Raw genomic sequence first — 27,160 nt, 5'->3', positions numbered from 1 at the left:
TATGCTGAGCAGAGAGTGAAATTACAGAGAGAACCTACAGAACTGGAGCCTTCCAACAGCCACTCATTCACACAGATTTACTCACATATTCACAAGCTCAGACGCACAATAGTGAACACACATACAGTGAAAGAATTAACTTCAGCTGTGAGGCTCAAAATATGACTGTTTTGTTCTTTAAGCTTTAGAAGTATCCCTTCCTTTTCACTTATTGGACTGACTGGCATCAAAAGTTGCATAATTGAGAGGGTCTAAATTGCAATCTTTTTGGTTGTTTGTATCTTAGCATTTGTTTTATAGTTCTTGGAGACTTAAGGTGGACATGGGTGTTATTTCATGTATTTCTTTTCTATCAATGTTGTATTACATACACGCAGACCCCTGTGTGGCTGATTTTTGAGTTAAGTAGCACAGAAATGTTCACGTTAAAGCTCTGCTGCCACCCTGCCATTACATTTCCATTGGTACAAGGCCACAGCATGACTTCCACCCCACCTTCCCAGCCCTGGGCTGGAGTGAGAATGGGCCAAGGCTGTAAATTCCTCAGAAAGAGTTGTTAGGAGGGCCTCCATTAAAATAAGGGGGGCGGCACTCGCCAGAGAGGAGCCAACTCAGTAAGTCGTCATTGAAGCCTGAGGCCCTACTGAGGCTCATGAGAGAGTAACAGATTAGATTAGAGTATTACCACCTCATTCTCTTTAATAAACTTAGTTTATCTTTAGATGCAGGTGCTCAGAGTGCTGCCATGTTTCATTAATGGGTCAATAAGAGTGATTTTACTGCCTTGTGAATTATCTGTAGGGGGTTAATTGACCTGTCAATTAAAAGCTGTGATTACCTCAACAGCTGTTGCATTATGTGGCTTTTTAGACTCACCGTAGCCCCCTGCTGAATAGGACTAAACTGCCTCAAGTGTTATTACAAGACATGGAACAAAAAGAAGCTTAAATACCAAAAAAGAAGCTTAAATACCAAAAAAGAACAAGTCAGATTTGTGATTGCTCTATTCTTAAACTATAAGAGGTGAGAAGACTGATTGGATTGCAGTTCCAAAATAAGATAATTAATACAGTGGAATTGTAAGAATGGAGTTGACACTAAAAGTTCATTCCAAAGTACCTAGCAGCATCTTTACATTCATAACAAGATAGGTGAGCTCTGTGTCAGACTAGAGGCTTGTCCTGTGACCCTAACATAGTGAAAAGCCTGTGTTCCAGAGAGATGTTGAAAGCACACTTTTCTCAAGTGACGTCATCTTCTCAGAGTAACAAAGCTGTAACATCACATCAGCGTGGTTTGGTAGTCGCAGTGATTTTTTTCCAGGGGCCCTTCCTGCAGAGCTCACTCGACTTCTAATGAATTTGAAGGATATCAATTTGAAGAATCTTTAACCTCTTTTACTTTTAAACTCACTTCTTGGTGATACCCTGTGAACTGCTGCTATGGGAAGCGGTCTGTAAATGTGTATCAGTTGTGGTTTGAAGGCACAGAGAACTTTACAGCACAGAAACATTGATATTTATCTGTGTGTGAAACAGCTTTTAAAATAGAAAAATAAATAAATAACGAGGCAATAGTGCATGCTGGAGTTCTCTCTAATACTGTTTGGCTGCTGTTGCAGCATCCAAAAAAATGGCTGACTCCATGGAAGCAAAGGAAGTGACATAAAAATACCCACTCCTGGAGCTCTCTCCTCTCTCTAAAGACTGAGCTCTGTTTAATTGAATGACTTCTTGTCTTGATTATCTCTGTCAGTATGATCTAGAGACTTTAACCACTGCCATAGAAAGCTTGGGAAGGATGTGTGTTTTGTCTGGCACCATTTCTGTCATAACTAGAGGCTCTGAACTCTTTAGTCACCTCTTTTACTTGCATAGCTGGATGAAGAGTTTTCCTTCTGCCGCTGGACTTGGTTTTATCAGCACCTTTGACTCTTTCTGGGCCGGACTCAATCATTTAAAACTTGATGGGTTGCAAACTGCCACTTTTATCTAATATATATATATTCAGTCTGGGCTTCACTTACATGATAACAGCTCTTGTCAAGGTCTCTAATAATCTGCTGCTCACTTCTGACTCTGGGCTGGTTGTGTCTTAATTCTGCTTGATTTTATCCCAGCTTTTGATACCGCAGATCACAATATGTTAGTCAGCCATTTGAAAAAACAGTGTTGGCATCAGTGATGTGGCACTGGATCGGTTCATTTCATATCTTTTCTAGCAGGTCATTCTGTATAAGGATCAGTGATGCCTCTTCTTTTCATGCACTATTGTCTTATAGAGTCCCCCAGGGATCTGTCTTTGATCCTCCATTTTTTAACAACCTACATTCTTCTGGTTGGACAAATGCTTCAGAAACACAGTATAGATTTTCATTGCTACACAACTCTACGTTTCAACCTGGTACTACTGATAACTTATACATTAGATCTTGTCTAGAAGAAGTTAGAATCTGGACGTCTAAAAACTTCCTTAAGCTGAATGACTAAAAAAAATGAAACAACCATAACTACACCTTCCTCCCATAGCTCTGGTCTATGTCTCAAAAATATTTGCAAAGAGGCTTGCAATTTGAAGATAATCTTTGACTCCATTGGGTACACAGGTCTCTAATGTCATGATGTCCTGTTTCATTCAGTTTTGACAGAAATCAAAAATTGTACCATTCCTGTTGCAGTCCTATTTAAAAAAGGTCACTCATGATCTTATTTCTTCTAGACTTGATTACTGCAATGCACTTTACTCAGGCTTCAGTTACCATACCATACACAGACTGCAGTCAATTCTGAATGATGCTCCAAGGCTTTTAACACAAAAGGAGCGACCACATTACACCAGTCCTTGCAGGACTTCACTGGCTACCTGTTAGTTTTAGATTTGATTTAAAGATTTTATTGTTGGTTTTTAAAGCTTTAAGTGGTGTGGAGCCTGTCTGTATCTGTGTAAAGCTGTCTGCCTGGCGACAGGACCAGAACAAGCTTTGTTACATAAATTTATATTTTTGGGCTTTATCGTGTGCATATATTGTGAGTACACACATAGTGTTACATTGTCAGTAACATTGAAATTTGCAACTTTAGAAAAATAAATACATTCAGTTGTGAAAAAACACACAACACAGTAGCAGAAAAACCTGTGCTTTAGTCCCTAACACTGTGTGTGTGTTATCATTTGCTACTTGTACCATCATTCTGACAGTTTATGAGAGAGACATGGTTGTGTACACAGTGTGGTGTCTAGATGCACATTAACCATTCCTTTTACTTCAAACACACTCCTCCCAATCAAGACCATTATTATCCCAGGCCTACTGCAGGCTCCCAAAATATCAGTCATGCAGCTGTCGGCACCTCTCTGCTCGGCAGCTGGAAAGGCTCTGAGCCACTCCCCTACTTTCTACACTGATTCTGCACCCTTGTCCTTGAAGACAGGGGACTAAATAAACTCCCCCAACATCCCAGTATCAGTGTCAGCAGTTTATGTTTGAATTCTTTTCAAAGCCACCTTTGCATTGTCTGTGCGCTTATGAGCATACCATAGCACATAGATACATGTCAATGAAAATCAGCCATCGAGAAAGTAAAGCCGGGGACACTTTCTAGTTTTAACTGTGTTCACTATAAGGATGAAATCAGTTGGTTTAGAAATCAATGCGATTTTTTAAACCAACAAAGTGTAGTGATCGCTAATAAGAAGAGCTGGACATCTTATTAGAAATGATGTATGCCTACAAACCCCATTATCATCCATCCATCTCCTTTCACTGATAAGATAAGATAAACCTTTATTAGTTCAACACGTGGGAAATCTTTGGTCACGGCAGAAGTACAAGAGCAATAAAAAATTAAGAGAAAAAGAATAGAATAGAATAAGATAAACAGAATAACATACTATACAAAATAGAAAGAATACTACATACAACGGGATAAATACTATACAAATAGAATAAAATACTGTAAAAATAGAATAAAATACTTTGTTACATAGGGAAAATTGCACTTGGTGCCATTGCACATCCAGGAGACAGGGCGAGAGTTACAATTGTGTATGAGATTTTTGTGTGTGGTCGTCTGCAGAGACCATGTTGTAGAGTCTAACAGCAGTAGGGAGGAAAGACCTGCAAAATCTCTCCGTCCCACATCGTGGGTGCCGCAGCCTTTCACTTTTCAATCCATGGTTGTGGGTGGTGTAATAACCATATTAATATTAAAGTAAATGGATATTTTAAATCACTTTTTTTAAATCAGCAAAATTGTTTGTACTAAGTAATGTAATTCTTCAAATATCATGTCTTGTGAGGTTACAATGAGGGGAAAAAAAGTCAGGTATTAGAAAATGATTTTAAAGCCGACCAAAAGAAAGACACCTCTTCACGGTGACCCTTTATGGCTGGAAGCCCTGAATCAAAGTCAGAAGCTGAAATACACATTTAAACCGTCATATTTCTGCCAATTTCTTACACTTGATTCCACTCTGAAAGCAAACGGCATGAGGAGAAAGAACATATGGCATGTCCTCTTGAGACTTGAAGGCAATATAAGACAAATAGATAGAGTATGTGCTCTGGAAAACCTCAGCTACTCTCCTATGGTTAGGATAATGTATGACTGCAACTAATCCAGCCTTCTGAGCATGGGTTCCTTCTTGATTTTGTGCCAAGATTTGATTAGAAACAGGCTTATTACATGTCTGGATCCTTTTTTCTTCCTTTCCTTTTTTCTAACCATTTTCCTCTTTTTCTTGGTCCTTTGTCTGGTTGAAGCACTTTCATACGCTGGATAAAATGTTACAAGCTAAGAAAATGTTCATAGTACATTAGAGCATGTTCAAAAAATGGATCTACAGAACCTGTGAGAACACTGACTAACAACACGATCCTTTTCCGACATGCCTAGGCCTTCGTCTAATAAGAGCGACACCATAATATCAACTCTAGAAACATTCTTCCTGTCTTCATGATCCTTGACTTGTCCCTTCTTGCCCCCAAGCAAGCTGGAACCAACTGCATGCAAGATTTAAGATCAGAGACCAACAACATGAGACTGCAGCTTCCGAGAAACTTGGAAACAACATTAAAGAGAGCAGAATTTACTCTGGATAGTTACCAGCGCCTGCATAGATAATATTAACAGTTTTATGCATAAACTCCAACTAATGCTTCACATTTTTAAACTGTTCTCTCCGTGTATAGAGATTGTGAAGTCCACCAAGTAGAATCTGTATTGAACTACCCCAGATGGGTCACTGGGCATAGAAAACATTAAAGACTTACTCACAGAGTATATTTTACAATTTATTTTTGTGGAACAAGTTACTAGGAGCAGCATCTGATTCTATTTAGTTTTGATGGTTTGCGATCAAAGGTTTTTGTTCTCAGAATATTTGCCAAATCACAATCACGTCTCTCCTCATTTGGATTCTCATTTTCTTTCTCTCTTTGTTTTTTTTCCCCTCTGCAAGACAAAAGCAACCAAATAATTCCGAATTTTCCATCACGCTCTCCAAATCCCTCCTCCCCTAAATCCTAAAACAATCTCACTCTCTTCACCACTAGGACCCCACCCACATACCGCCTCTCTTCATTCTCTCACACTTCATTCGTTTCTCTGCTTCAGTGCAAAGCCAAACAAGCCAGCCATTAAGTTGAGTATAGCGCAGGAAGTGGGCCTTCGGGCCAGGCAGTACTGTTTACATGAAGCTTGTCAGGTTTCAGCGGCACTTTGAAGTGAGCAGCACAGGAGACTGTCTGTCACTAGGCAAAGGCCCAGCACTGCTCCACTGACTCACTCACATTCCCCCCATTCATCTGAGCGGAGAGAGGCAGGGAGGGTGGAGACATAGAGGGTGTAAAAGGGGCAGAATAGAGGAGGCAGGTAGATTTATGGTTTTCCCCCCTTAGAGTCTCTGTTCTTACCTTTAATCACTCTTACCCATCTGTTATTGCAACCCGTCTTTATTAAACCCTTGGTGAAGATATAAAAATGACAAACATCAAATAAATATAACATCCCATTGGTCATGATATAAGTCGAAAAGGTAACTCAAATTAGAATATTATCCAGAGAGGTGCAGACTAACATAAACAGCATATAAAGGCTACAATATAAATGCACTAACAGTACACTATATGCATGCCTCCAGCCAAGAGCTTCTGCTCTGAGGCACGGGGATCAGCTTTCTCTTACACATCCATCTACTTCATGACATCACTGCAGAGACGATTGAGTTTCAGCCATGAGCAGCTTGGGGGATTCCAACTTGCTACAATACACAGAGAGTCCAGAGAAGTAACAACAGCAGATCGGAATATTTTTCTTTCGCCTTCACCAACCGCACAAGTGGGAACATTTTCACACCTATGCAAGAGCACAGGCTTGGCTTGCCAGATGATTCCCATTAGTTTACACAACAGGCAAAAAAAAAAAAAGTTTCTTGTTTTTGTTCAGCACTCGAAGGCAATGTTAATGTACATGTGTGAAGATGTTCCCTGCTGCATTCTTACATGGTGGTATTAGTTGCTTAGGCACAAAAGACCCACACAGATGTTAAATATTTTACAATTTACTGACAGAGTAAGTGATTAACAGGCGAACTGTGTTTATACTGACAGGCTCAATGTACACGGATTCCTTGTATTTCCCTGGGGGATAGTTCTGTGTTAGTGGCTAATTCCCATTAAGAATTCCAATAATCACTTTAACTGTTGCCTGTCAGTCTGAGGCAACAGATGTTCAGGTGTGATACAACCCTCACCCCTTGAGAAAACAACGTGGCTGTGCTTTAATTAAAGAAAATCACATGTTAACAACAGGGTTTAATCATTAAAACAATACTGAACACATATAGGAAGAGAAAGATGAGAAAAAAAACCTCACACAAAGCATGCTGTTCCTGTTTAACCACAAGTTCAAAATTCATAGCCATGAGTTGTTTGATGATATCTGTAAATTCTGCGGAGACTCTGCACATGTTTTCCGTAAATCAAGAGTAACAACACAATGTTCTAATCTATAATCACAAATTAACAGAAAAGGAAAACGCAAAAAGAACAAAAAACAGGCATGTCTTTGTCTGGACTTGTGGCATTCATACAGTGCAAAATTACTTAGTTTGAGTACACTAGCAGATAAGGTAAAGTATTTACTTTTTAAATACAATAATATAATGTTGTGTTTTTACAAATACTATTTACAATTTTGTAAAACTGTACATGAAATGTTTTTGCAAGTGTTAAAAAAAAATTCAAATCAGTCATTCAGTCTGTGTTCTACTGTCTGCTGGATCATCACTCCCCAGAGTTTATGGAGGCTTTAAGAAAGGAACCAGAGAAGGTGAGGAGAGCATTCAGCACATGGCATCCATAGCCATGATTGTTATTTGTTCACACAGTCAGGTTCAGTCTGTGTTTATCCAGCTTGTGTTTTTCTCAAAATCCAACCCTCAGTTTGGCATGCAAGTGTGACTAGAAAGCTGAGGCAAACACAAACGCTAGAGCTACTCACTGTGCTACTTACCTATTACATGAGGTATAGATAATAAAACAAATAATAATCCCAGCAACACTCATGTGCTTTCACTCTACACAGTGGTCTCTCCCTGTTTGCCATTTGTCAGCCTTGTGTAAAACTTATGCCAGGAGTTCAGAGTCTTTCCAGACCAGATCCAGAAACCAGAGGTGATGCCCACTATCAGGGTCATCAGATATTTGATCATGAAGACGGTGAAGTCTGGTGTCATGTGGGGTCCAGGATGCATAGGGCAGGGAATGGCCAGGCTCCTGCAGTTGTGGCTGACCCAGCTGTGCTCCCAGTGGGGCCGAAAGGCCTGCTCATAGAAGAAACATGCAATAACAATGGTGGCAGGGACCGTGTAGAGCACGCTGAATACCCCGATCCGCACCATTAATCGCTCCAGCTTCTCCGTTTTGGTGCCATCGTGTTTCATGATGGTGCGGATTCTGAACAGTGACACAAAGCCAGCCAGCAAGAAAGAGGTGCCGATGAAAAGATAGATGAAGAGAGGGGCCAAAACAAAGCCCCGTAGAGGATCCAGGTTGCTGAGACTCACAAAGCAGACTCCGCTGAGCACATCACCTTCAATCTGCCCAATGGCCAGGATGCTAATGGTCTTGACAGCTGGCACTGCCCAGGCTGCCAGGTGAAAATACTGAGAGTTAGCTTCAATGGCCTCGTGGCCCCATTTCATACCTGCAGCCAGGAACCAGGTGAGAGATAGAATGACCCACCATATGGAGCTGGCCATGCTGAAGAAATAGAGCATCATGAAGAGGATAGTACAACCTTCTTTTTTGGTGCCTTGGACTATGGTCTTATAGCCATCAGGGGTGAAGCTGTCATTGCACGCCACCCTATCACCGAGGAAGAAGCCTGCTATGTAGGCAATGGAGACCATAGTGTAACAGCCAGACAAGAAGATGATGGGCCGCTCGGGGTATCTGAAGCGTTGCATGTCAACTAAATAAGTGGTTACTGTGAATAAAGTAGACGCACAACAAAGCACAGACCAAACTAGAATCCATATGCGGGAGAAATGAATTTCTTTATCACTGAAAAACATTTTCCCACCGCTCCTAGATGACTCACAGGGAGCGGCACAGTCCTTTTCTTCTAAAAATTTATAATTTAAATATGGGGGAACTTTAAGAACAGACGGGCAATGGAATGGCCTTCCACGTGGGGAGATTATGGAGACATCCGACGTTCCTGGAACAGATATAACCGGAGGGACGGTGGCAGTGGAGGAGTCATTTTGGCCCACGCAGATTTGTCCATCTCCCAGCACAGGGAAGTTTTCGCAGCGCAATCGGTCCGGCCACTGAAAGCCAAACTTGTTCATAAGAGCCTCGCAACCCTGCTTGGCCCTCTCGCAAATCGATCTGCATGGAGGAATGGCCTTTTCCAAAACTGTACAAACAGGCGCATACATGGAACACAGGAAGAATTTCAACTCTGGCGAGCACTGTACCTTCACGAGCGGGTAAAACTGGTGCACTTCGAGCCCTGCGTCCTCCTGGTTGGAATGACCCACTAAATTGGGCATGATGGTTTGGTTATAAGCAATGTCCGTGCACAGAGGTATCGAAATCGGCTGACAAAATCCATGTTCTGGGACAACTATTCCGTTGTCGCCTTGATACTGTGCTGATATCAGCAGGGGCAGCAGGACCGCAAAAAAAAAAGTTTTGCAAAAACGCATCTTCCCAAGTTTAAGTATCAACTACAGCCTGATAAAGTCGCTGTAAATTTATTTAGTAGGCTCCTTCGTATTATCGGTTTTCCAGTAACAGTAAGTCTCTATAGGGGGGCAAAGTTGCTCCTCTCTTTGTTGCTTAGTCTCTGCTTAAACACTGCTGGCTGACTTTTTTCTCTTCCAAATACTCAAATTCCCTTCAGGCCAGCATTAGTGAGAAATACGCCACAACATCCGGTACAATCTTTCAAAATAAAATCCCAGTATGATTTTGAAGGAAAATACTTGAGTCTCAGATATTTTTGCTTTAATGCCTAACACCAACACCAACACCATGACCACCATCAACAATAACAATCAGCATCATAATTATAATCATAGCTTTGGTTATGGAAGGCAGTTTCAATGGCATCTGTGGCATCAGAGCCAGAGAACCTGGAGACATTTGAGTCAGGAAGTGACAGGGGGTGACTGAATATATGTATTATTATCATGGGCAATCCATTTGAATCCATTTGGGAAGGAGGATCTGTATGTAGGAAACGAAACACTGTTGAACCATGTGTAAAATAAATAAAGAAATGAATGAATGAATGAATGAATGAATTTCACCTGCTCCATTCCTCACTGTGGAGGCAGCAAGGCTGATTCTCTATCAGGCTTATTTGTTATTCTTCATTCGCATTGTTGTCTGTGTCTATGATTTATGGGGTATGTGTAATTTGCTCTTTTGCACAATCTGAGTCTTATTTTAAGTTCATTTTAATTTTCTTTATTGTTATTGCTTATTGTTATACACAATTAAAACAAAAAAAAGACAAAAAATCAACAACAACCTTGCAGAATATAAGAACTTCATAATGGGTACTTTTACTTTTAACAATGTTCTTTTTATTCTAAATTATAGTGTTTTTAATCTCAGACCCACATTCTTGCATGGAGTAACAGGGTTCAATATCTGACCTGAACAACCTGCATCCATGGATTACAAATTTGGGGGTTCTTTTGTCGACCAAAATCAGTTCTGTTTCGTTTAGGCCCAGTAGTATGCGCATGCTCTTATTTTGAAGGAACACTTTCTTGTCTACTGGTTGCATTTTAAGACGCTTTGAAATTGACTCCACAGCTGGAGTGGTGTGGTAGAACGGACTTTACAAGCTCCCCTTGAACTAAAATGTACATAGGAGAAGGGTTTCGTGTCACTTTCAAGTGTCCATCAGTAACTCAGTTTATTTGTATGTAGTAAGATCATAATATCTTCATTTTAAAATTAATTTACTGAACAAACTGCAGACCTAAAACTGACTACTACCACTAATATTAGAAGAAATGATTATTATAATAGAGATAGTATGTACATGTTCTGCTTAACATAGCCTATATAGCCTTTATACACAGTTTCTGTGTAAGGTGTTTTTTATGTGAGCACCTGCCATGCCACACCATGGTATAAATTATGGGGGAGGGGATGCCACCACATGTTGCTATGCCCCTCTGTTTTCTGCTTGATGTTAATTGGAGTAAAAGTATAATCCCTCAGCCTCAGCCAATGTGCTTTCAGGTCGCGAGGGCAACATCGAACATCTCCTGGGTGGACTTGAGGAGCGCACGAACAGGATTAAGGCGATGACTGTCGAGAAAACTGTTAAAACTCCATAAGTTCGCCTTGTTTGACTAAATGCGGGTAGGTGAACCCTTGTGTTTGAACGGTAAATTTTACTGTTCAAAAAGTTGTTTTTTACAATAAAATTAGAAAAATTTGACTGGTAAAAGCGTTAGGCTAAAGCTACGGGTTAAATTAGCAAAGTCATCATCAAAGTTTGCTAGCTTATCCAGTTACATTAACGGCTAGTTAAGTTTGCTAAGTTGGCTAGCTGAAAAGTTGTCTTTTCCCGAAAAAGTAGTTTGCTAATGTATTTCCCAAATCTGCTAAATGTCTAAATTTACTATCCAAGGCTTTATAAAAATGTTTCGTTCTTTGTACATTGCCAGAGCTGTAACGGAGTACTGAAGAATCAAAGGGGAGTTCAGAATGGCGTTTGATGGACGTCAGAGCGCATTTGCAAATTCACTCTTCCACACTTATCAACGTCAGGTAAACAGGAATAAGCAGTAATTTAGGCTAAGGTACTTTGCATATTTGAAATATCTCCATTTGTTAAGAGTTCATGATAGGGCAACTCACTGATGATCATTTTTTTCCTCCATATTGATGAACTTCTGTTATGGGACAAACAAACAAAAAATGCAGTTCATGCCTAAGTTTGTTTGGTTTTTTTTTTTTTTTTTTGGTTAGTTCAGAGTAGAGCCACACTAAAGAATGAAACAATATGTTTTAATTATGATCTCTAAAGTTGTGCTTGCAATTCTTGGAAGTTTTTCTTTCTTCTTTTGGAAGTTCTGTTATAAAATTGTCAAAATAAATAGGTCTACCCTGGGGTCTCTTCCCAGTTAGATGTACTTGTAACACTTCCATTACACATCCTAACCACCTTAACTGGGTCCTTTTGACATGAAGGAGCAGAGGATCTACTCCAGGTATTCCTTTGGACGTCTGCGCTTCTTAACTTGTCTCTTAAGTCTGAGCTCAGCCACCATATGGAAGAAACTAATTTCATCTGTTTGTATTCATCACCTCACTTTTTTGGTCTTTATCCAGATTACTTGACCCTAGGTGAAGGTTGGGATATTGATAGACTGGTAAATTGAAAGCTCTTTGTTCAACATGGCAGTCCAGTACTGCTGATACCACACTGCTGGTCCAACTTGCACTCCGTCTTCCCATCACTTGTGGATAAGATCCCGAGATACTTGCTTCTTGAACCTTGCTTAAGGCAGTCTCTCTCCCCCAACACAGAGGGAGCACACCACTGTTTTCCAGCAAAGAACCATGGCCTCAGATTTGGAGGTGGTGATTCTCATCGCAGCCATTTCATGCTTGGCTGCAAACTGCTCCAGTGTACACGGGAGGTCATGCTTTGACCCTGCAAAAATCATCTGTGGTATAATATGAGATTCCCAAAGTGAGTGCCCCCCTCAGCCTGGCTATGCTTTGAGATCCTGTTGATGAAACTCAAGAACAGGATTGGAAACGAGAGGTGACCCTCTCAGTCCAACACCCACTGAAAAAGTTGCTAGGCTTTTGCCAATATATTTTAGTTCAAAAACAGGCAAATAAATTAACATTATCGTTTCAAATGTAATTTTTTGAAATAATTTCAATTCCGTATTTTTATAGAGTTAAAATTGTCTGTGAAAGTTTTAGCTTAAGTGTTGTAATTTGCATTAGTTTGCCTTATATGAGATTGGATTCTCTTTATTTCAGGTGGGTGTTAATGCGGGAGGTGGAAATGGCAGTACAGTAGCAATACCCTTCATTTCCATCCCCAGTGCGTCACAGCAGGAACAGGACACTGCATCCTATGTGCCCTGGTCTTATTCTACTCAGGATGATCCTTATGAACTCATTAGATGTGCCCAGCCCAGCATTAAAAGCAGGTATTCACCTAAATGAAGTAGCAGTTTCATTGCTATGCAGCAATGCTTGTTCAATCAAAACTGCTATTTGTTATTTCCTAAGAATTTATTTTATGTTACTTTAAGGAAACCCCCTGAAAATGCTGATTATGATGGTGAGAGTGATCTACAGGGTCTAGTGTCAAATATTTTGGATGATGCAGATTCACAGGATAGCTTCTACAGTGAAGGGTATGTCATGGTTTGATGCATGTAGTAAGTTTTGGTTTACTTCATGCTACAGTATGTATTTGTAAAATTTAATAATCAACAGAATAAGATGTGTGAAAGTTTTACCTTCTTAAAATAGTTTGTGATTACTGTCACTAAAGGAATTCCTCAATTCCTCTTTTAGGACCCTACCTACATGCAATCCCATCTGGTCTCCAAAGACATTGAGTGAAGAACTGCTACAGTATTTACAATCTGAGGCTAAAATGCAGCACAACCCTCCCTTTACTCCAAACTATGTATCTCAGGAAAGTTTCAGTAAAGCACAGCAGCGGTCAGGAGACAAAGACGTTGGCGAGCTAATGCAACAGTCGAATGGGCTTGTTTCTAATCAACAGTGGCTTTTTAATGGAGAGAGCTACCTCCCCCATCCCCAAAAGCTGCCACCAGGTCTACCAGTACCAAATGCTGGAAGCAGCTATACATCACAGATGCAACAGAACAAACATGTCACCATGTCGTCTTATAATAAAGGAGTCAATAGTCAGGCTTTTAATAATTTTCCTGACATCAGTGACATTTTTAGACCTCAAAGTGAAAACAACACACCCTGTTTTGAATCTTTCTATGAAGATAACTACATCCAGGACAGCATAAAGCCAAATGGTATTGGGCAGTATGTACCAGAACACATTAACCATCTGGTCAGCAGTTTTCAGTCATTAATGACACATGGGAATGATGGCATGTATTGTGGAGACCTGGGAAACATGCATAAGCAGATAGTGGGTATGGACCATGAAGACAACGTGGCCGAACAATGGAAAATAACCAGTCCCACAATGTCAAGACAGAGTTCTCCTGGAAATCAGATCCCAAAACAGCTGATGGGGGAATTGGGGACAGCGCAAAGAGAAAGAAACAGAGTGAAGAAACAAACATTCAAAAAGGATGGCTTTCAAGATCTACCCAATTTCTACCCTCGAAGCACAGACTGCGTCCAGCAGCCAAAGCAGTTCCCTGCACTTTTAAACCACCCAAATCAATACCCAAAAAAGATGGTGCATAGAGAGAACATAAATGTAAGTACAAACCAGTATTCAAAACATCAGCTGCAGAATAAGACAAAATCCCAGGTTCAGAAAGAAAAAAGCAAAATGCAAGCAAATGGATTTCTAAGAGAGGGCTCTGCTAGGAGGCCCCAGTTCAACACTTCCATGAGAGAGGGGGAAGCACAGCTCCTTTCACAAAACCCATACTTTCACTTCCAGGAGACTGGGCAGTATAAGAGATTTGATGGTGAAAACAGCATGGTCAATGCAGGGAATGTACAGCAGTTCATGCCTTTTGTGTATCCTGCAAATGACCCCAGGAGGTACTCGGGGATCCCTGTCAAATCCAACTTCAGCTCTAGATCCACACGGCCTTATGCAAGTAGTGTTCCTGGCATGGAAGCAGATGATGTGATTCCACTTAATGAATCTGCAGCTTTCAACTCCTATCTCAGTGACATGAGGACCCACAGAAGGGACAATACTTATCATGGAATGGCCTCAGCAATGACAACTTCAGTGTTAATGAATCATGGAGGACCTGTGATTCAGCTTTACTTCTATCTGGATGAGTGTTATGAACAGTGGAAGTGTTTGGAGAAGGAGAGAAAAAGGGTATGCCATCAAGTCCTGAATTTTTTTTTGTCAAGAGGATATTAGGAGTAGAATCCCTCTTCAATCTAAAGTTATAAAAAAGTTTATTTTGTAGAAATTAAGTTAATGAGGTCATTTGCTCAGCTGATGAAACATGATAGAAATATAGCTTTTGTGTGTGCAATACAACTGAATTATACCAGGAAATGTATTTTTTGTCAGCTTGGGTCCAGGCATTTCTCTATTGCTAATATTTAACATCAGCTTGAGATAAATCTGTTTGCAGTTTATGATGTACAAAAATATTTTGTTGGTATTTATCAAAAAATGTTCTACCCTTTTAAAAAAATTTAAGGTTGTCATATTCTTGCATATTTTCTATTTTAGACAGAAGTCATCCTTACAAAAACATTTCTTGAGAAAAGGACTCCAGCAGTGACCAACAGTAACCTGCCCAAAACTCCACCAAATCCCACAAGAGTTGACCACCTCATTGTTAATCAGATAAAACAACAAGCAAAGGTGAGAGCCCTGAATTTAATGCTTATATACTGTCACCTACAGGGGAATTTTGTCACAGCAGTTGCCAGTTGTTAACAGTTACAGGCAACTCAGTTCTTACATTTTATTTTAAAGCAGGAGCACTAATTAAAAATCATACATGCATATAAAATACTGCCCCAGTAAGGCAAACAGTTAATCTTAATTGTTTCCTTACATTGTATTTATAATAGCTGGGTTTAAATTGTGGCCTTGGTCATTTTTTTGTGGAGTGTCAGTTGCACAGACCAAACAAACAAACAAAAACCCTATAAGTGGCAACTACACTAACATGACCTAACTTATAGTAGTATACAAAAGTCTTAAGCCACCAATATCTTTCTGTTTTTCTTCCAAGCAGCCAGACTGTCTTGTAATTTTTTTATTTTATTTTATTTTTTTTAAAAGTGGTTTTCAACAGTATTTCTCCAGGGTTTATGAATATCTTTTAAAGTTGTCCTTTACACATGCTGTCCAATCCAGTGCTTTAACATGATCATTTTTAGAGGAATATTTTTTTTTTTGTTAAGCCTTATAGCATTAATCTATGAATCATTCAAGGATAAAAAGCCCCCTAACTCTGGGGCTTTCCGCATAGAGCAGACAACTTAGGAAAGAACCAATTTTTAATTGTATCTTTAGACACTTTACTAACAGCCTGTTTCTATATGTCTAAGTATACATATCATATACATGCATATCTATCTATATATTGTATTTCCACCTATTGCCTACAGTCAGAGCAAAATTAAAAGAAATGAGGGGTGTTTTAAGACTTTTGCACATTATAACTGTAAACCTAGTCAACTTCAATATTAAACCTTTTTACATTTCATGTTATTTTCATGCATTATATGTCATCATTGCTTGGGATTGGTCTTTTATTATATATTTTTTTAAATTGATCTTTTTGTGATGTGTTACAGGTGGCAAGTCTTCTGGAGAAAATGGAGTGTCTATGTGGTGTTCCCCTTCCAGCAAACATTCACACAGCCCTGAACAAGAATCATATGGCCATTTGTGTCACACAGGCAAGATGTAAGGAGGAGGCTGCGAACATGACCAAGCACCAGTGGCAGAGACCTAATTTCACGAAGGACACAGGTAATCCACGTAGTGGTAGACAATGTTGTATGTATGTTCCTAGCATCCTCATCTTACCGACCCTCTGTATGTGGCGCTGTCACTTGGTGTTCGCTCGCTTTGTGGTAGAGTATCACTTCCTGTTCCTGCTCAAACACAGTGGTGTTTCTGAGTAGCTTTTCTGCTTAGCAATTTAATTTAAATCTTTTGATACATCCCTTTTTCATAGTATAATCTTAACGTGCTTCATCTGAATCACCCTTTCTGTGTACTCACTACCTAATTTATAGCCAAAGTATTCACTCACTGTCTCTTTACTGTTTCGCTAGCTTAGCTTAGCTCGTAGCCGACTCGTTAGCACCATGGCTACTTCACCTGTCCCTCCTGCACTTTCCTGCTCATTGTGTCAGATGTTTAGTTACTCCTCGGCCTCCTTTAGCAGTAATGATACCTGTAACAAATGTAGTATATTTGCAGCTCTGGAGGCCAGGATTACTGAATTGGAGACTCGGCTTCGCACCCTTCATTCACCCGTAGCTAGCCAGGCCCCTGTAGCTGGTGCAGCCGAAGATAGCATAGGCCCCGCTAGCTGTTCCCCGGCAGACCCCAAGCAGCTGGGGAAAGAGGGCGGCTGGGTGACGGTGAGGAGGAAGCATAGTCTTAAACTGAAGCCCCAGGTACACCACCAACCTGTTCATGTGTCTAACCGTTTTTCCCCACTCGGCGACACACCCGCCGGGGGTCAAACTCTGGTAATTGGTGATTCTGTTCTCAGACATGTGAAGCTAGAGACACCGGCAACCATAGTCAATTGTCTTCCAGGGGCCAGAGCAGGCGACATTGAAGGAAATTTAAAACTGCTGGCTAAGGGTAAACGTAAATACAGTAAGATCATAATTCACGTCGGCAGTAATGACACCCGGTTACGCCAATCGGAGGTCACTAAAATCAATATTGAATCGGTGTGTAACTTTGCCAAAACAATGTCGGACTCTGTAGTTTTCTCTGGTCCCCTCCCCAATCAGACCAGGAGTGACATGTTTAGCCGCATGTTCTCCTTAAATTGCTGGCTGTCTGAGTGGTGTCCCAGAAACGATGTGGGCTTCATAGATAATTGGCAAACCTTCTGGAGGAAACCTGGTCTTGTTAGGAGAGACGGCATCCATCCCACTTTGGATGGAGCAGCTCTCATTTCTAGAAATATGGACAAATTTATTAAACCCCCCAAAATATGACTATCCAGAGTTGGGACCAGGAAGCAGAGTTGCAGTCTTACACGCCTCTCTGCAGCTTCTCTCCTCCTGCTACCCCCCCAAAAACCCATCTCCATTGAGACTGTGTCAGCTCCCAAAAAGACAAAAAACAAACCAAAAACCAGCAATAAACAACTTAAACATAAAAAATCACAAAGAAAGAACAATACAGTATCCACATCTGAACCAAAGAGTAAAACAGTGAAATGTGGATTATTAAATATTAGGTCTCTCTCCTCCAAGTCTCTGTTAGTACATGATTTAATAATTGATCAACAAATCGATTTACTCTGCCTTACAGAAACCTGGTTGCAGCAGGATGAGTATGTTAGTTTAAATGAATCAACACCCCCGAGTCATTCTAACTACCAGAAATCTCGAAGCACAGGCCGAGGGGGCGGTGTGGCAGCAATTTTTCACACCAGCCTATTAATTAACGAAAGACCAAGACAGACTTTTAATTCATTTGAAAGCCTGATGCTTAGCCTCGTCCACCCCAGCTGTAAAACTCAGAAACCAGTCTTACTTGTTATCATCTATCGTCCACCTGGGCCTTACACAGAGTTTCTCTCTGATTTCTCAGACTTTTTATCTGATTTAGTGCTCAGCTCAGATAAAATAATTATTGTGGGTGATTTTAACATCCATGTAGATGCTAAAAATGACAGCCTCAACATCGCATTTAATCTGTTATTAGACTCAATTGGCTTCTCTCAAAATGTAAAAGAACCCACCCACCACTTTAATCACACTCTAGATCTTGTTTTAACATATGGCATAGAAACTGAACATGTAACAGTGTTTCCTGAAAACCCTCTGCTGTCTGATCATTTCCTGATAACATTTACATTTACAATAATTGATTACACAGCAGTGGAGAGTAGACTTTATCAAAGTAGATGTCTTTCCGAAAGTGCTGTAACTAAGTTTAAGAATATAATCCACCCACTGTTATCATCTTCAATGCCCTGTACCAACATAGAGCAGAGCAGCTATCTGAACGCTACTCCAACAGAGGTCGATTATCTTGTTAATAATTTTACCTCCTCACTACGTACGACTCTGGATACTGTAGCTCCTGTGAAAACTAAGGCCTCAAATCCAAAGTCCCTGACTCCGTGGTATAATTCTCAAACACGTAGCCTAAAGCAGATAACTCGTAAGCTGGAGAGGAAATGGCGTGTCACAAATTTAGAGGATCATCATTTAGCCTGGAGAAATAGTTTGCTGCTTTATAAGAAAGCCCTCCGCAAAGCCAGAACATCTTACTATTCGTCACTGATTGAAGAAAATAAGAACAACCCCAGGTTTCTCTTCAGCACTGTAGCCAGGCTGACAAAAAGTCAGAGCTCTACTGAGCCAACAATCCCTTTAACGTTAACTAGTAATGACTTCATGAACTTCTTCACAAATAAAATTCTTATCATTAGAGAAAAAATTACCAATAATCATCCCACAGATGTAACATTATCTACAGCTACTTTTAGTACCATCAATGTTAAGTTAGACTCTTTTTCTCCAATTGATCTTTCTGAGTTAACTTCAATAATTAATTCCTCCAAACCATCAACGTGTCTTTTAGACCCCATTCCTACAAAACTGCTCAAAGAAGTCCTGCCATTAATTAATGCTTCAATCTTAAATATGATCAACCTATCTCTAATAATCGGCTATGTACCACAGGCCTTCAAGCTGGCTGTAGTTAAACCTTTACTTAAAAAGCCATCTCTAGACCCAGCTGTCTTAGCTAATTATAGGCCAATCTCCAACCTTCCTTTCATATCAAAAATCCTTGAAAGAGTAGTTGTCAAACAGCTAACTGATCATCTGCAGAGGAATGGCTTATTTGAAGAGTTTCAGTCAGGTTTCAGAGCTCAGCACAGCACAGAAACAGCTTTAGTGAAGGTTACAAATGATCTTCTTATGGCCTCTGACAGTGGACTCATCTCTGTGCTTGTCCTGCTAGACCTCAGTGCTGCGTTTGATACTGTTGACCATAATATCCTATTAGAGCGATTAGAACATGCTGTAGGTATTACAGGTACTGCACTGCAGTGGTTTGTATCATATCTATCTAATAGACTCCAATTTGTACATGTAAATGGAGAGTCCTCTTCACACACTAAGGTCAATTATGGAGTTCCACAGGGTTCAGTGCTAGGACCAATTCTATTTACATTATACATGCTTCCCTTAGGCAGCATCATTAGAAGACATAGCATAAATTTTCACTGCTATGCAGATGACACGCAGCTCTATCTATCCATGAAGCCAGGTATCACAGACCAATTAGTTAAACTGCAGGAATGTCTTAAAGACATAAAGACCTGGATGGCCGCTAACTTTCTGCTTCTTAATTCAGATAAAACTGAGGTTATTGTACTCGGCCCTGAAAATCTTAGAAATATGGTATCTAAGCAGATTCTTACTCTGGATGGCATTACCTTGGCCTCCAGTAATGCTGTGAGGAACCTTGGAGTCATTTTTGACCAGGACATGTCCTTCAACGCACATATTAAACAAATATGTAAGACTGCTTTCTTCCATTTGCGCAACATCTCTAAAATTAGAAATATCCTGTCTCAGAGTGATGCTGAAAAACTAGTTCATGCATTTATTACTTCCAGGCTGGACTACTGTAATTCTTTATTATCAGGATGTCCTAAAAACTCGCTGAAAAGCCTTCAGCTAATCCAAAATGCTGCAGCAAGGGTACTGACAGGGACTAGAAAGAGAGAGCATATTTCTCCTGTTTTGGCTTCCCTTCATTGGCTTCCTGTTAAATCCAGAATTGAATTCAAAATCCTGCTCCTCACATACAAGGTCTTAAATAATCAGGCCCCATCTTATCTTAATGACCTTGTAGTACCATATCACCCTATTAGAGCACTTCGCTCTTGCACTGCAGGCCTACTTGTTGTTCCTAGAGTATTTAAAAGTAGAATGGGAGGCAGAGCCTTCAGTTTTCAGGCCCCTCTTCTGTGGAACCAACTTCCAGTTTGGATTCGGGAGACAGACACTATCTCTACTTTCAAGATTAGGCTTAAAACTTTCCTTTTTGCTAAAGCATATAGTTAGGGCTGGACCAGGTGACCCTGAATCCTCCCTTAGTTATGCTGCAATAGACGTAGGCTGCCGGGGATTCCCATGATGCATTGAGTTTTTCCCTTCCAGTCACCTTTCTCACTCACTATGTGCTAATAGACCTCTCTGCATCGAATCATATCTGTTATTAATCTCTGTCTCTCTTCCACAGCATGTCTTTATCCTGTTTTCCTTCTTTCACCCCAACCGGTCGCAGCAGATGGCCGCCCCTCCCTGAGCCTGGTTCTGCCGGAGGTTTCTTCCTGTTAAAAGGGAGTTTTTCCTTCCCACTGTCGCCAAAGTGCTTGCTCATAGGGGGTCATATGATTGTTGGGTTTTTCTCTGTATTTATTATTGTGCTATCTACTGTACAATATAAAGCGCCTTGAGGCGACTTTTGTTGTGATTTGGCGCTATATAAATAAAATTGAATTGAATTGAATTGAATTGAATGTTCCATGTTGCATGTTCTAATGTGTTCTTATTCATAGACACCTTGTTGATGGTCATGGCTCTAAAGGACCTAGCTGCTACCACTAGGAAGCTCTGCACAGCTCTGTGGTGTGCCCTCCAGATCACACTGCCAAAACCCATCAACATCCAGGATCATCATATTATCAAGGAGGACGCAAACAAGGAGAAGTGCCCTTCTTCATTTGAAGGATACTCTTTTAGGTTATAATTTAGCAAGTCACAAGTATGAGTTGAAGATAAAATTAAAGTCACTCCACATTGCCCTGCTTTTAAGTGTTCTATAGCTAGCAGGGTCAATGAAACAAAGGTTCTTGTAGTGTTACCTAAATGAAAGCAAAGCCACATTTTTATCTGCAACACAAAGATCACTGCAGAGTATGAGTTGAGCAATTTAAAAGTGCGATGACTTCATTATTTGGTTTCAGAGAGCTTCTTTCGTTGTGTAGGAATTGCATGAAATGTATTTTATCCTGCTGCATCTTAACTTAATTTCATTCAATTAGTGTCAGACGCAATCAACACAAATCTTGCACCATCACTGTTGTATTTAAAGGCACTATTTATGTAGAAGATTTCAGTGAATCTTCGTTGTTTTACTTATTTATTGGAATGTAATGGAACCTCAGTTCTGGGTATTCCCAAGCAATAATTGATTCTCAAGGGCAGTAGCTTAAAATGAACATGCTAATTATTAAAATGCTTTCTGAAATATTCCAACTGAACAGCTTCAGTTTCTCATATTTAACTTTAAAATTCTACAATGAGAAAAGTTTTTATCTGCAATTTGGTGCCACTAATGCAAATTTCTAGTAAAAAAATATAGATTTTAAGTTTTAATCACACTTCCAGCTAGAAACATCGTATTAACAGACATATCAGTGGGATGTTAAACTCTCTGAATGCACTGAAATGTTCAGACTTGCTGCATGTCAGTGTCAATAGTTTTGGATAAATGTTCCATTTAGTATTTAACACTTTAATTATTTGTTATTAACTGTAATCATAATTCACTGTTATGTGAAATGTAGTCTTAAGTGAAAATATGGTCAAGCTTTAGAGTGTAGCATCTAAAAAATTAAATGCATTAATCACTTAACAAACGATATCAGTGAATTGACAGTTTGTCAGCAAGGGACCAAAACATGAAGGCATTACAAAGAATTCTCAGGAAATACTGACTTATTGTGTCATTTCTTCCCTCATGTGCTTTGTGAATGAGCAGTGTTGTTTTATTCCTGCTATTTTAATGTTTCTGTTGAATTTTTTTCTTGTTTGAACTAAAAAAAAAAAAGCAAAAATAAAGCAATTTCATTGCTAAAAAGCGTTTTTTGTTTTTTAAAAAAATTTATTTAAAAAGATAAACCTCAAACATTCAGAATGATGGTACATAATATATTTGAGGTCATTTACAACTGCTGGGTTCTTAAAAAATAAAACACTGAGTTCTGGCAGCAGCACAGCTTTTAATCAAAAATGTTTTGAAAAATGAAGGCATTTGCAAGATGTGGCAAAGGATAACAGGCTGAACTGTTGAGTTAAAACTATTCGTGTTTCTTCCCCGCCCTACGATTAGTTCAATTTCAGGTTCAGCAGTATAATTTCATCATTTAAGGTTAAACGTACTTTTAGCCAACTCAAAGCATACCATGTATTTGTTGGAAAAACTATATTTGGCTGACTTAAGCAAAAATTTGACTAACAAGGGATTGACCATGTTCATCATTGACATACAGCTTTTTTTTAAACATCATCTGTTTAACTCTGAAAACAAAAGACATTTATTTTTATTCTTAACATATAGTTCGTTATTCACACACACATGAGATACAGAAACAAGGGTCTGATGTGGATGGTGTTCAGCTGAAAAAGAGCCAAAGACTTATTTTTTTCATATTGTAGCAAAAATCTTTTTTATAAAGTGTCCTTTCTTTTGGTTTTATCTTTTGCGTTCACCCTTCTGTGTACGCTTCTTCTCCTTCTCTTTTCTGTCCTGTTTAGCTAGTTTGTCCTTCTCCCGCTGCATCTTGTCCATTTCCTTCTTCTTTTGAGCTTCTTCACGAGCCTGCTCCCGCTTTTGCTTTTGTCTGTTCAGCACCAGCTCCACATTGGTGTTTTTGAACAGGCCTGACACTTTGAGTAAAGGACAAGTGGAAGAAAACTAAAATCTGTACAAATCATGGTTATGCATCATTTATCCATTCTTGGAGTTAGACTTGCATGCAATTGTAAAATATCTGCACAAAGGATACTTTTTTCATTTCCAGTGATATTTCCACTTGTTGGCTCTTCTTCTTCAGCTTCAGTGCTTTAGTCAAGGAAAGAACTGACATCTTAAGGGTTATGACTGCACTGGATGAGACAGTTTCCCTCTTTTCCTTTGCATGGTGAAAAATATGGATGATTGCCAAACAGTGACTGCAGACTTACTATTTTTTCAATCTATAAATCAAGGATATTCCTCTTCGTCTGTTACATTAGCATATTGAGCGAGAAGGGCTTCTTTCCTTTTCTTGGACTCCTCAGACACCTCCTTCTGCTTCACCACAATCTGAGCTTGTTTTTCTATCATACTGGCAATAGCCTGGACCTCTGTTATAGAGAAGGAAGGACAAAATAAAATGTGCTTTTGCTTTTTTATATTTTTTTCCTCTCTCGCTGTCAGTGTGAAGGTTTACTAGCAGATGGAGCCATGAGGGCAATCTGTCTCCACACAGCATAACACTTCCTTATGGTTATGTACATAGTCAACATTCTCATTCCAAACTCAAGCCTACATTCTGGTTTCAGCGCTTCTCCATGAAAACTTTCCGCAGTCTTGGGGGCTGCTTTTGTTAGTCTTTCCAGGAAATCTCTCCCTTGGATAGAAGTGTCACAATGCACTCTGCTTTAAACTCAAGGCAAATGATCTTCAACTCATAGATGTAATGCTTCTGTAAGTTTAACCAGTATTAAAGACAGCCTAAGTAGCAAGCTGTCTTTTCCCTTTTCAGTCTGGATTTAAATAAACTGATGAATCTGCTGTATTCTGATGAATTTAGTCCTATATGACTATATTCTTGTGTTCTTCGTAGAGAAGATATACAACTTTGATCGCAGACTACAGGCTTATCTGCGATTCCTAGATTTTTTTAAAAGCAGAGTTGAAGGTAATGCCTTAAGCTTTCAGGCCCCTCTTCTGTGGAACTACCTCATAGTTTGGATCTGGGAGACAGACACCCTCTCTACTTTTTAGAATAGGCTTAAAATGTTGAAAAGGTTGTAGTTAAGGCTGGATCAGGTGACCCTGAACCATCCCTTAGTTATGCTTCAATAAGTTTGGCTTGCTGGGGGGCTTCCCATGATGTACTGAGTGTTTCTTAACTCACCTCTTTTCACCCTGTGTGCTTAAACACCACTATTGCATTTTAATCATTAGTAATTATTAAACGCTGACTCGCTCCCATGCTTTGGCTTTGCTTCCCCTTACTCCCAATGGGTAACTGAACATTTTCTCTTTTGGGGGGCGGGAAGTCAGGGACAATAAATATGGTATCGGGAATGAATCAGAGTCATACAGTACCATCGTCAGCATCCTTTTTGGCTGCAGATTTGCTGCAACACTCTTCCCACTGCTTTATGATCTGTTTACAGACATCTTCCACTGTGTTCTCCTCCTGTACACAAATGACAGCGAATTCAAGCAAGTCACACAGAAGTAACAACTCAAATTCTGACCTCACTACATAATACATTTTTTTTTCAGGAGCAGTGATAAAACAAGAAGTTTAGATACGTTATTTTATCAATATATATAACCTGCACTAGGTGATTTGCAGTATTTTTTCCTGAGCCGCAAACGTAAAAACGTCTCGGGAAATGTAAAATAGCCTTTATTTGTTACGTGGTGCACATCATTACAGCTTAACACCACATCCATCCAAAACCTGGCGATTTCTTTATGGGGTTTGGCGAAACACTTTGACCTATATCAATGCTGGATCTTAGCTAAAGAAACGTAATAGCATCTACGGTCGATAATTAGTGCCACATATAGAGGCTGACATCAGCACTGTCACTTGGTAAGCTACCAAGAGACCGACAAGACGGACAGCAACAGACGAGAAAACACAGCCTTGTTGGGAGAGCCGAACATGCGCTTTGAATATTCACCAGAAATGCGGATAAAATTCCTTGAAGCGCATCTTCTTTCTCCTCGTCGGTCTCCTCCTCTTGTAGAATCCCTAAAATATACGCCCCATACACCTCACGATCCACTTCTAACGAGTCCAGTCGATCATTTAGCCAGCTTTCAAACTCCCCGGCGTCTGTCAAGGGCGCAGCCATCTTGGCCCCTTTGGGTCCTACGCTGCAGCTCGGCTGTCCGTTATCATTGCCTGCGTTAAAGAAAAAAGTTTTAAAAGTGTTTGACAATTCAGCATTTCAGTACAAAGGACAGAAAAAAGCGCGGCCAAGGTAATGAGTCGTTTTTATTTTGTAACAAGCTAATACACAAATGTAGCAGCTGATTGGTTGACTATATGAACTTAAAAAATCAAATTTATCTCTCGCTGTTGCTTTGAAAGAAATGTTGAGGCATTTCGCGTGCCAATTACCATTTTTTTCTTTAATTGTAGCATTTCTGAAACATAAAGAAAATGTTTATGCAGTCATAGAAATTAGTCTTTTTTATTTATAACCTTGTCTCAACATGAATTTAAGCTTTAATATTTATTCACAGCGTGACACTAATAGCATTTTTTGTATTCTTCTGCAATTTCTTCTGTTTTCAGCCACAAGATTGTAGTTAAACTGAGACGAAAGCTGTCGTCGTTTAATATGAGAGAAAATCTGCATCCATTCCTCATACAGGTAGCTTATAGTCTGTATTTTCTAGTCTTTCCTAATTTCTGTGTTTACCTTACCAAATCACCACACGAAGGGTCCCTACTTGACCGCAGTTTACACTTTGCCCCCTGCAGAGTAAATCATGCACACAGATTATATTTCAGGGGTGCACCCATAAAGCTAAATTACAACTCGTAGTCTATGAACACAGGTCTTGTAACTGTCCATCTGAATAACATTTTCTGTGATAACTTTATCATGCTGCTTGTTAAATTGATTTAGCAGCCAAAAATTTAATCGGTGCTAAATGCCCAGCATTGGCAGTCGCTTAAGTGCCTTGGGATACTGCCACGAATACCAAAGTTTTTGATTGAAAATTAATGTTTGATTGTTCCGCAGTTTATACAAGTACTTATGCACTCAATCACGCTTTGAGCACGAGGCGTGCCAGTATTAGTCTAATTGAAATGCTGATTTCCAAATAATGAGCTATTCTTTGTAAACTCGGTGGGCAACTGGCAATCAAACACCTCTTGGCAGAAGACAATCGTGATGAAAACATACCAAAAATACTAAAGAACTATTTGTTTCCGCCTTCTAAATTGGGACGAGTCATCTTTGAAGATTAATTTGTGTGATTATAAACCTCTGTGAAGACTATTGCCTCAGTAGCAATGAGGCTAGGAGAAATAATTGACGGAAGCAATTTTCATTACTGTGAAGCAGATGTTGCATGATGAAGTTATGCACATTTTTTAAGTATTTACTATTAGCTTTTGTAGTATTTGATTCAGTATATATGTAAATTGAGTCACACACGAAATGCAGACTTTAGTTATTCGATACTATGTCTTGCACTATCCTACTGTATATTACTGTAAACTACTATTCTTATTGTATATATTGTATATCTTATATCTTATTCATCTGTTCCTCTGTCTCTCCAGGTGCTTTGAGCATGTACATGACAAAAGAATTTCCCTCGGGATAAATAAAGTTATTTTTATTCTTAGTGATGATCGGCGTGTGTGACATTCTGTTTTTGGCCACTGGGTGGAAGTAGAAGACAGATTTGTTTATTTCTTTGTTTATGCTGAAGACGATGGATGAAGATGAATTTAGCTGCATGACAGGCGTTTGAACCCCACTTAGTATGTTTTTCATTTTAAAATCCCAATGTGCATTTGCATCAGAGTTGGTTGTTTAAAATATAGTTGTTTGCAGACCTGTTGATGAGGAAAATGCCCTGCATGATGTTTCTTCCTCTCCTGTCATCTAACACTGAGAGAACCAACAACACCTTCCAGCTGTTTGAATATAGTAAAAACACAAGTGAATGGTTTGATCCTGCTTCTAGAA

The 27,160-nt window shown here is 39.6% G+C and overlaps 3 protein-coding genes across 3 annotated transcripts; 1 reads left to right on the top strand and 2 right to left on the bottom strand.

Annotated features, from left to right (window-relative positions):
- Positions 1-6,548: 6,548 nt before the first annotated feature.
- fzd2 (frizzled class receptor 2) lies at positions 6,549-9,405 on the bottom strand. Its single transcript, XM_005468836.4, has one exon. It carries the CDS (start codon positions 9,214-9,216, stop codon positions 7,579-7,581), a length of 1,638 nt encoding a protein of 545 aa, XP_005468893.1. The 5' UTR covers positions 9,217-9,405; the 3' UTR covers positions 6,549-7,578.
- Positions 9,406-10,314: 909 nt separating this feature from the next.
- On the top strand, positions 10,315-21,953 carry moto (minamoto). Its single transcript, XM_005468835.4, has 9 exons — positions 10,315-10,445; positions 10,772-10,894; positions 11,203-11,305; positions 12,536-12,708; positions 12,814-12,918; positions 13,082-14,564; positions 14,931-15,065; positions 16,010-16,187; positions 20,995-21,953. The coding sequence occupies exons 3-9, from the start codon at positions 11,243-11,245 to the stop codon at positions 21,183-21,185; spliced, it is 2,328 nt and encodes a 775-aa protein (XP_005468892.1). The 5' UTR covers positions 10,315-10,445; positions 10,772-10,894; positions 11,203-11,242; the 3' UTR covers positions 21,186-21,953.
- Positions 21,954-22,420: 467 nt separating this feature from the next.
- On the bottom strand, positions 22,421-25,342 carry ccdc43 (coiled-coil domain containing 43). Its single transcript, XM_003442041.4, has 5 exons — positions 25,127-25,342; positions 24,537-24,630; positions 23,434-23,566; positions 23,227-23,279; positions 22,421-23,101 (listed from the first exon to the last, which is right to left on the bottom strand). Exons 1-5 carry the CDS (start codon positions 25,298-25,300, stop codon positions 22,914-22,916), a joined length of 642 nt encoding a protein of 213 aa, XP_003442089.1. The 5' UTR covers positions 25,301-25,342; the 3' UTR covers positions 22,421-22,913.
- Between the last annotated feature and the right edge of the window lie 1,818 nt (positions 25,343-27,160).

The sequence above is a fragment of the Oreochromis niloticus genome, linkage group LG4 (assembly GCF_001858045.2).
Source record: "Oreochromis niloticus isolate F11D_XX linkage group LG4, O_niloticus_UMD_NMBU, whole genome shotgun sequence".
Lineage (NCBI taxonomy): Eukaryota > Metazoa > Chordata > Actinopteri > Cichliformes > Cichlidae > Oreochromis > Oreochromis niloticus.
This window is presented reverse-complemented; position numbering and strand designations above follow the sequence as displayed.

Excerpts from the sequence above, each read along its gene's own strand:
- fzd2 (XM_005468836.4), bottom strand. The coding sequence starts at position 9,216 with ATGCGTTTTTGCAAAACTTTTTTTTTTGCGGTCCTGCTGCCCCTGCTG.
- moto (XM_005468835.4), top strand. The coding sequence starts at position 11,243 with ATGGCGTTTGATGGACGTCAGAGCGCATTTGCAAATTCACTCTTCCAC. Across the intron at positions 11,306-12,535 it reads TCCACACTTATCAACGTCAG|GTGGGTGTTAATGCGGGAGG; the intron begins GTAAACAGGAAT and ends TCTTTATTTCAG. Across the intron at positions 12,919-13,081 it reads GATAGCTTCTACAGTGAAGG|GACCCTACCTACATGCAATC; the intron begins GTATGTCATGGT and ends TTCCTCTTTTAG.
- ccdc43 (XM_003442041.4), bottom strand. The coding sequence starts at position 25,300 with ATGGCTGCGCCCTTGACAGACGCCGGGGAGTTTGAAAGCTGGCTAAAT. Across the intron at positions 23,280-23,433 it reads AATGTAACAGACGAAGAGGA|TGAAGCTGAAGAAGAAGAGC; the intron begins ATATCCTTGATT and ends TGACTAAAGCAC. Across the intron at positions 23,102-23,226 it reads TATCACTGGAAATGAAAAAA|GCCTGTTCAAAAACACCAAT; the intron begins GTATCCTTTGTG and ends TCAAAGTGTCAG.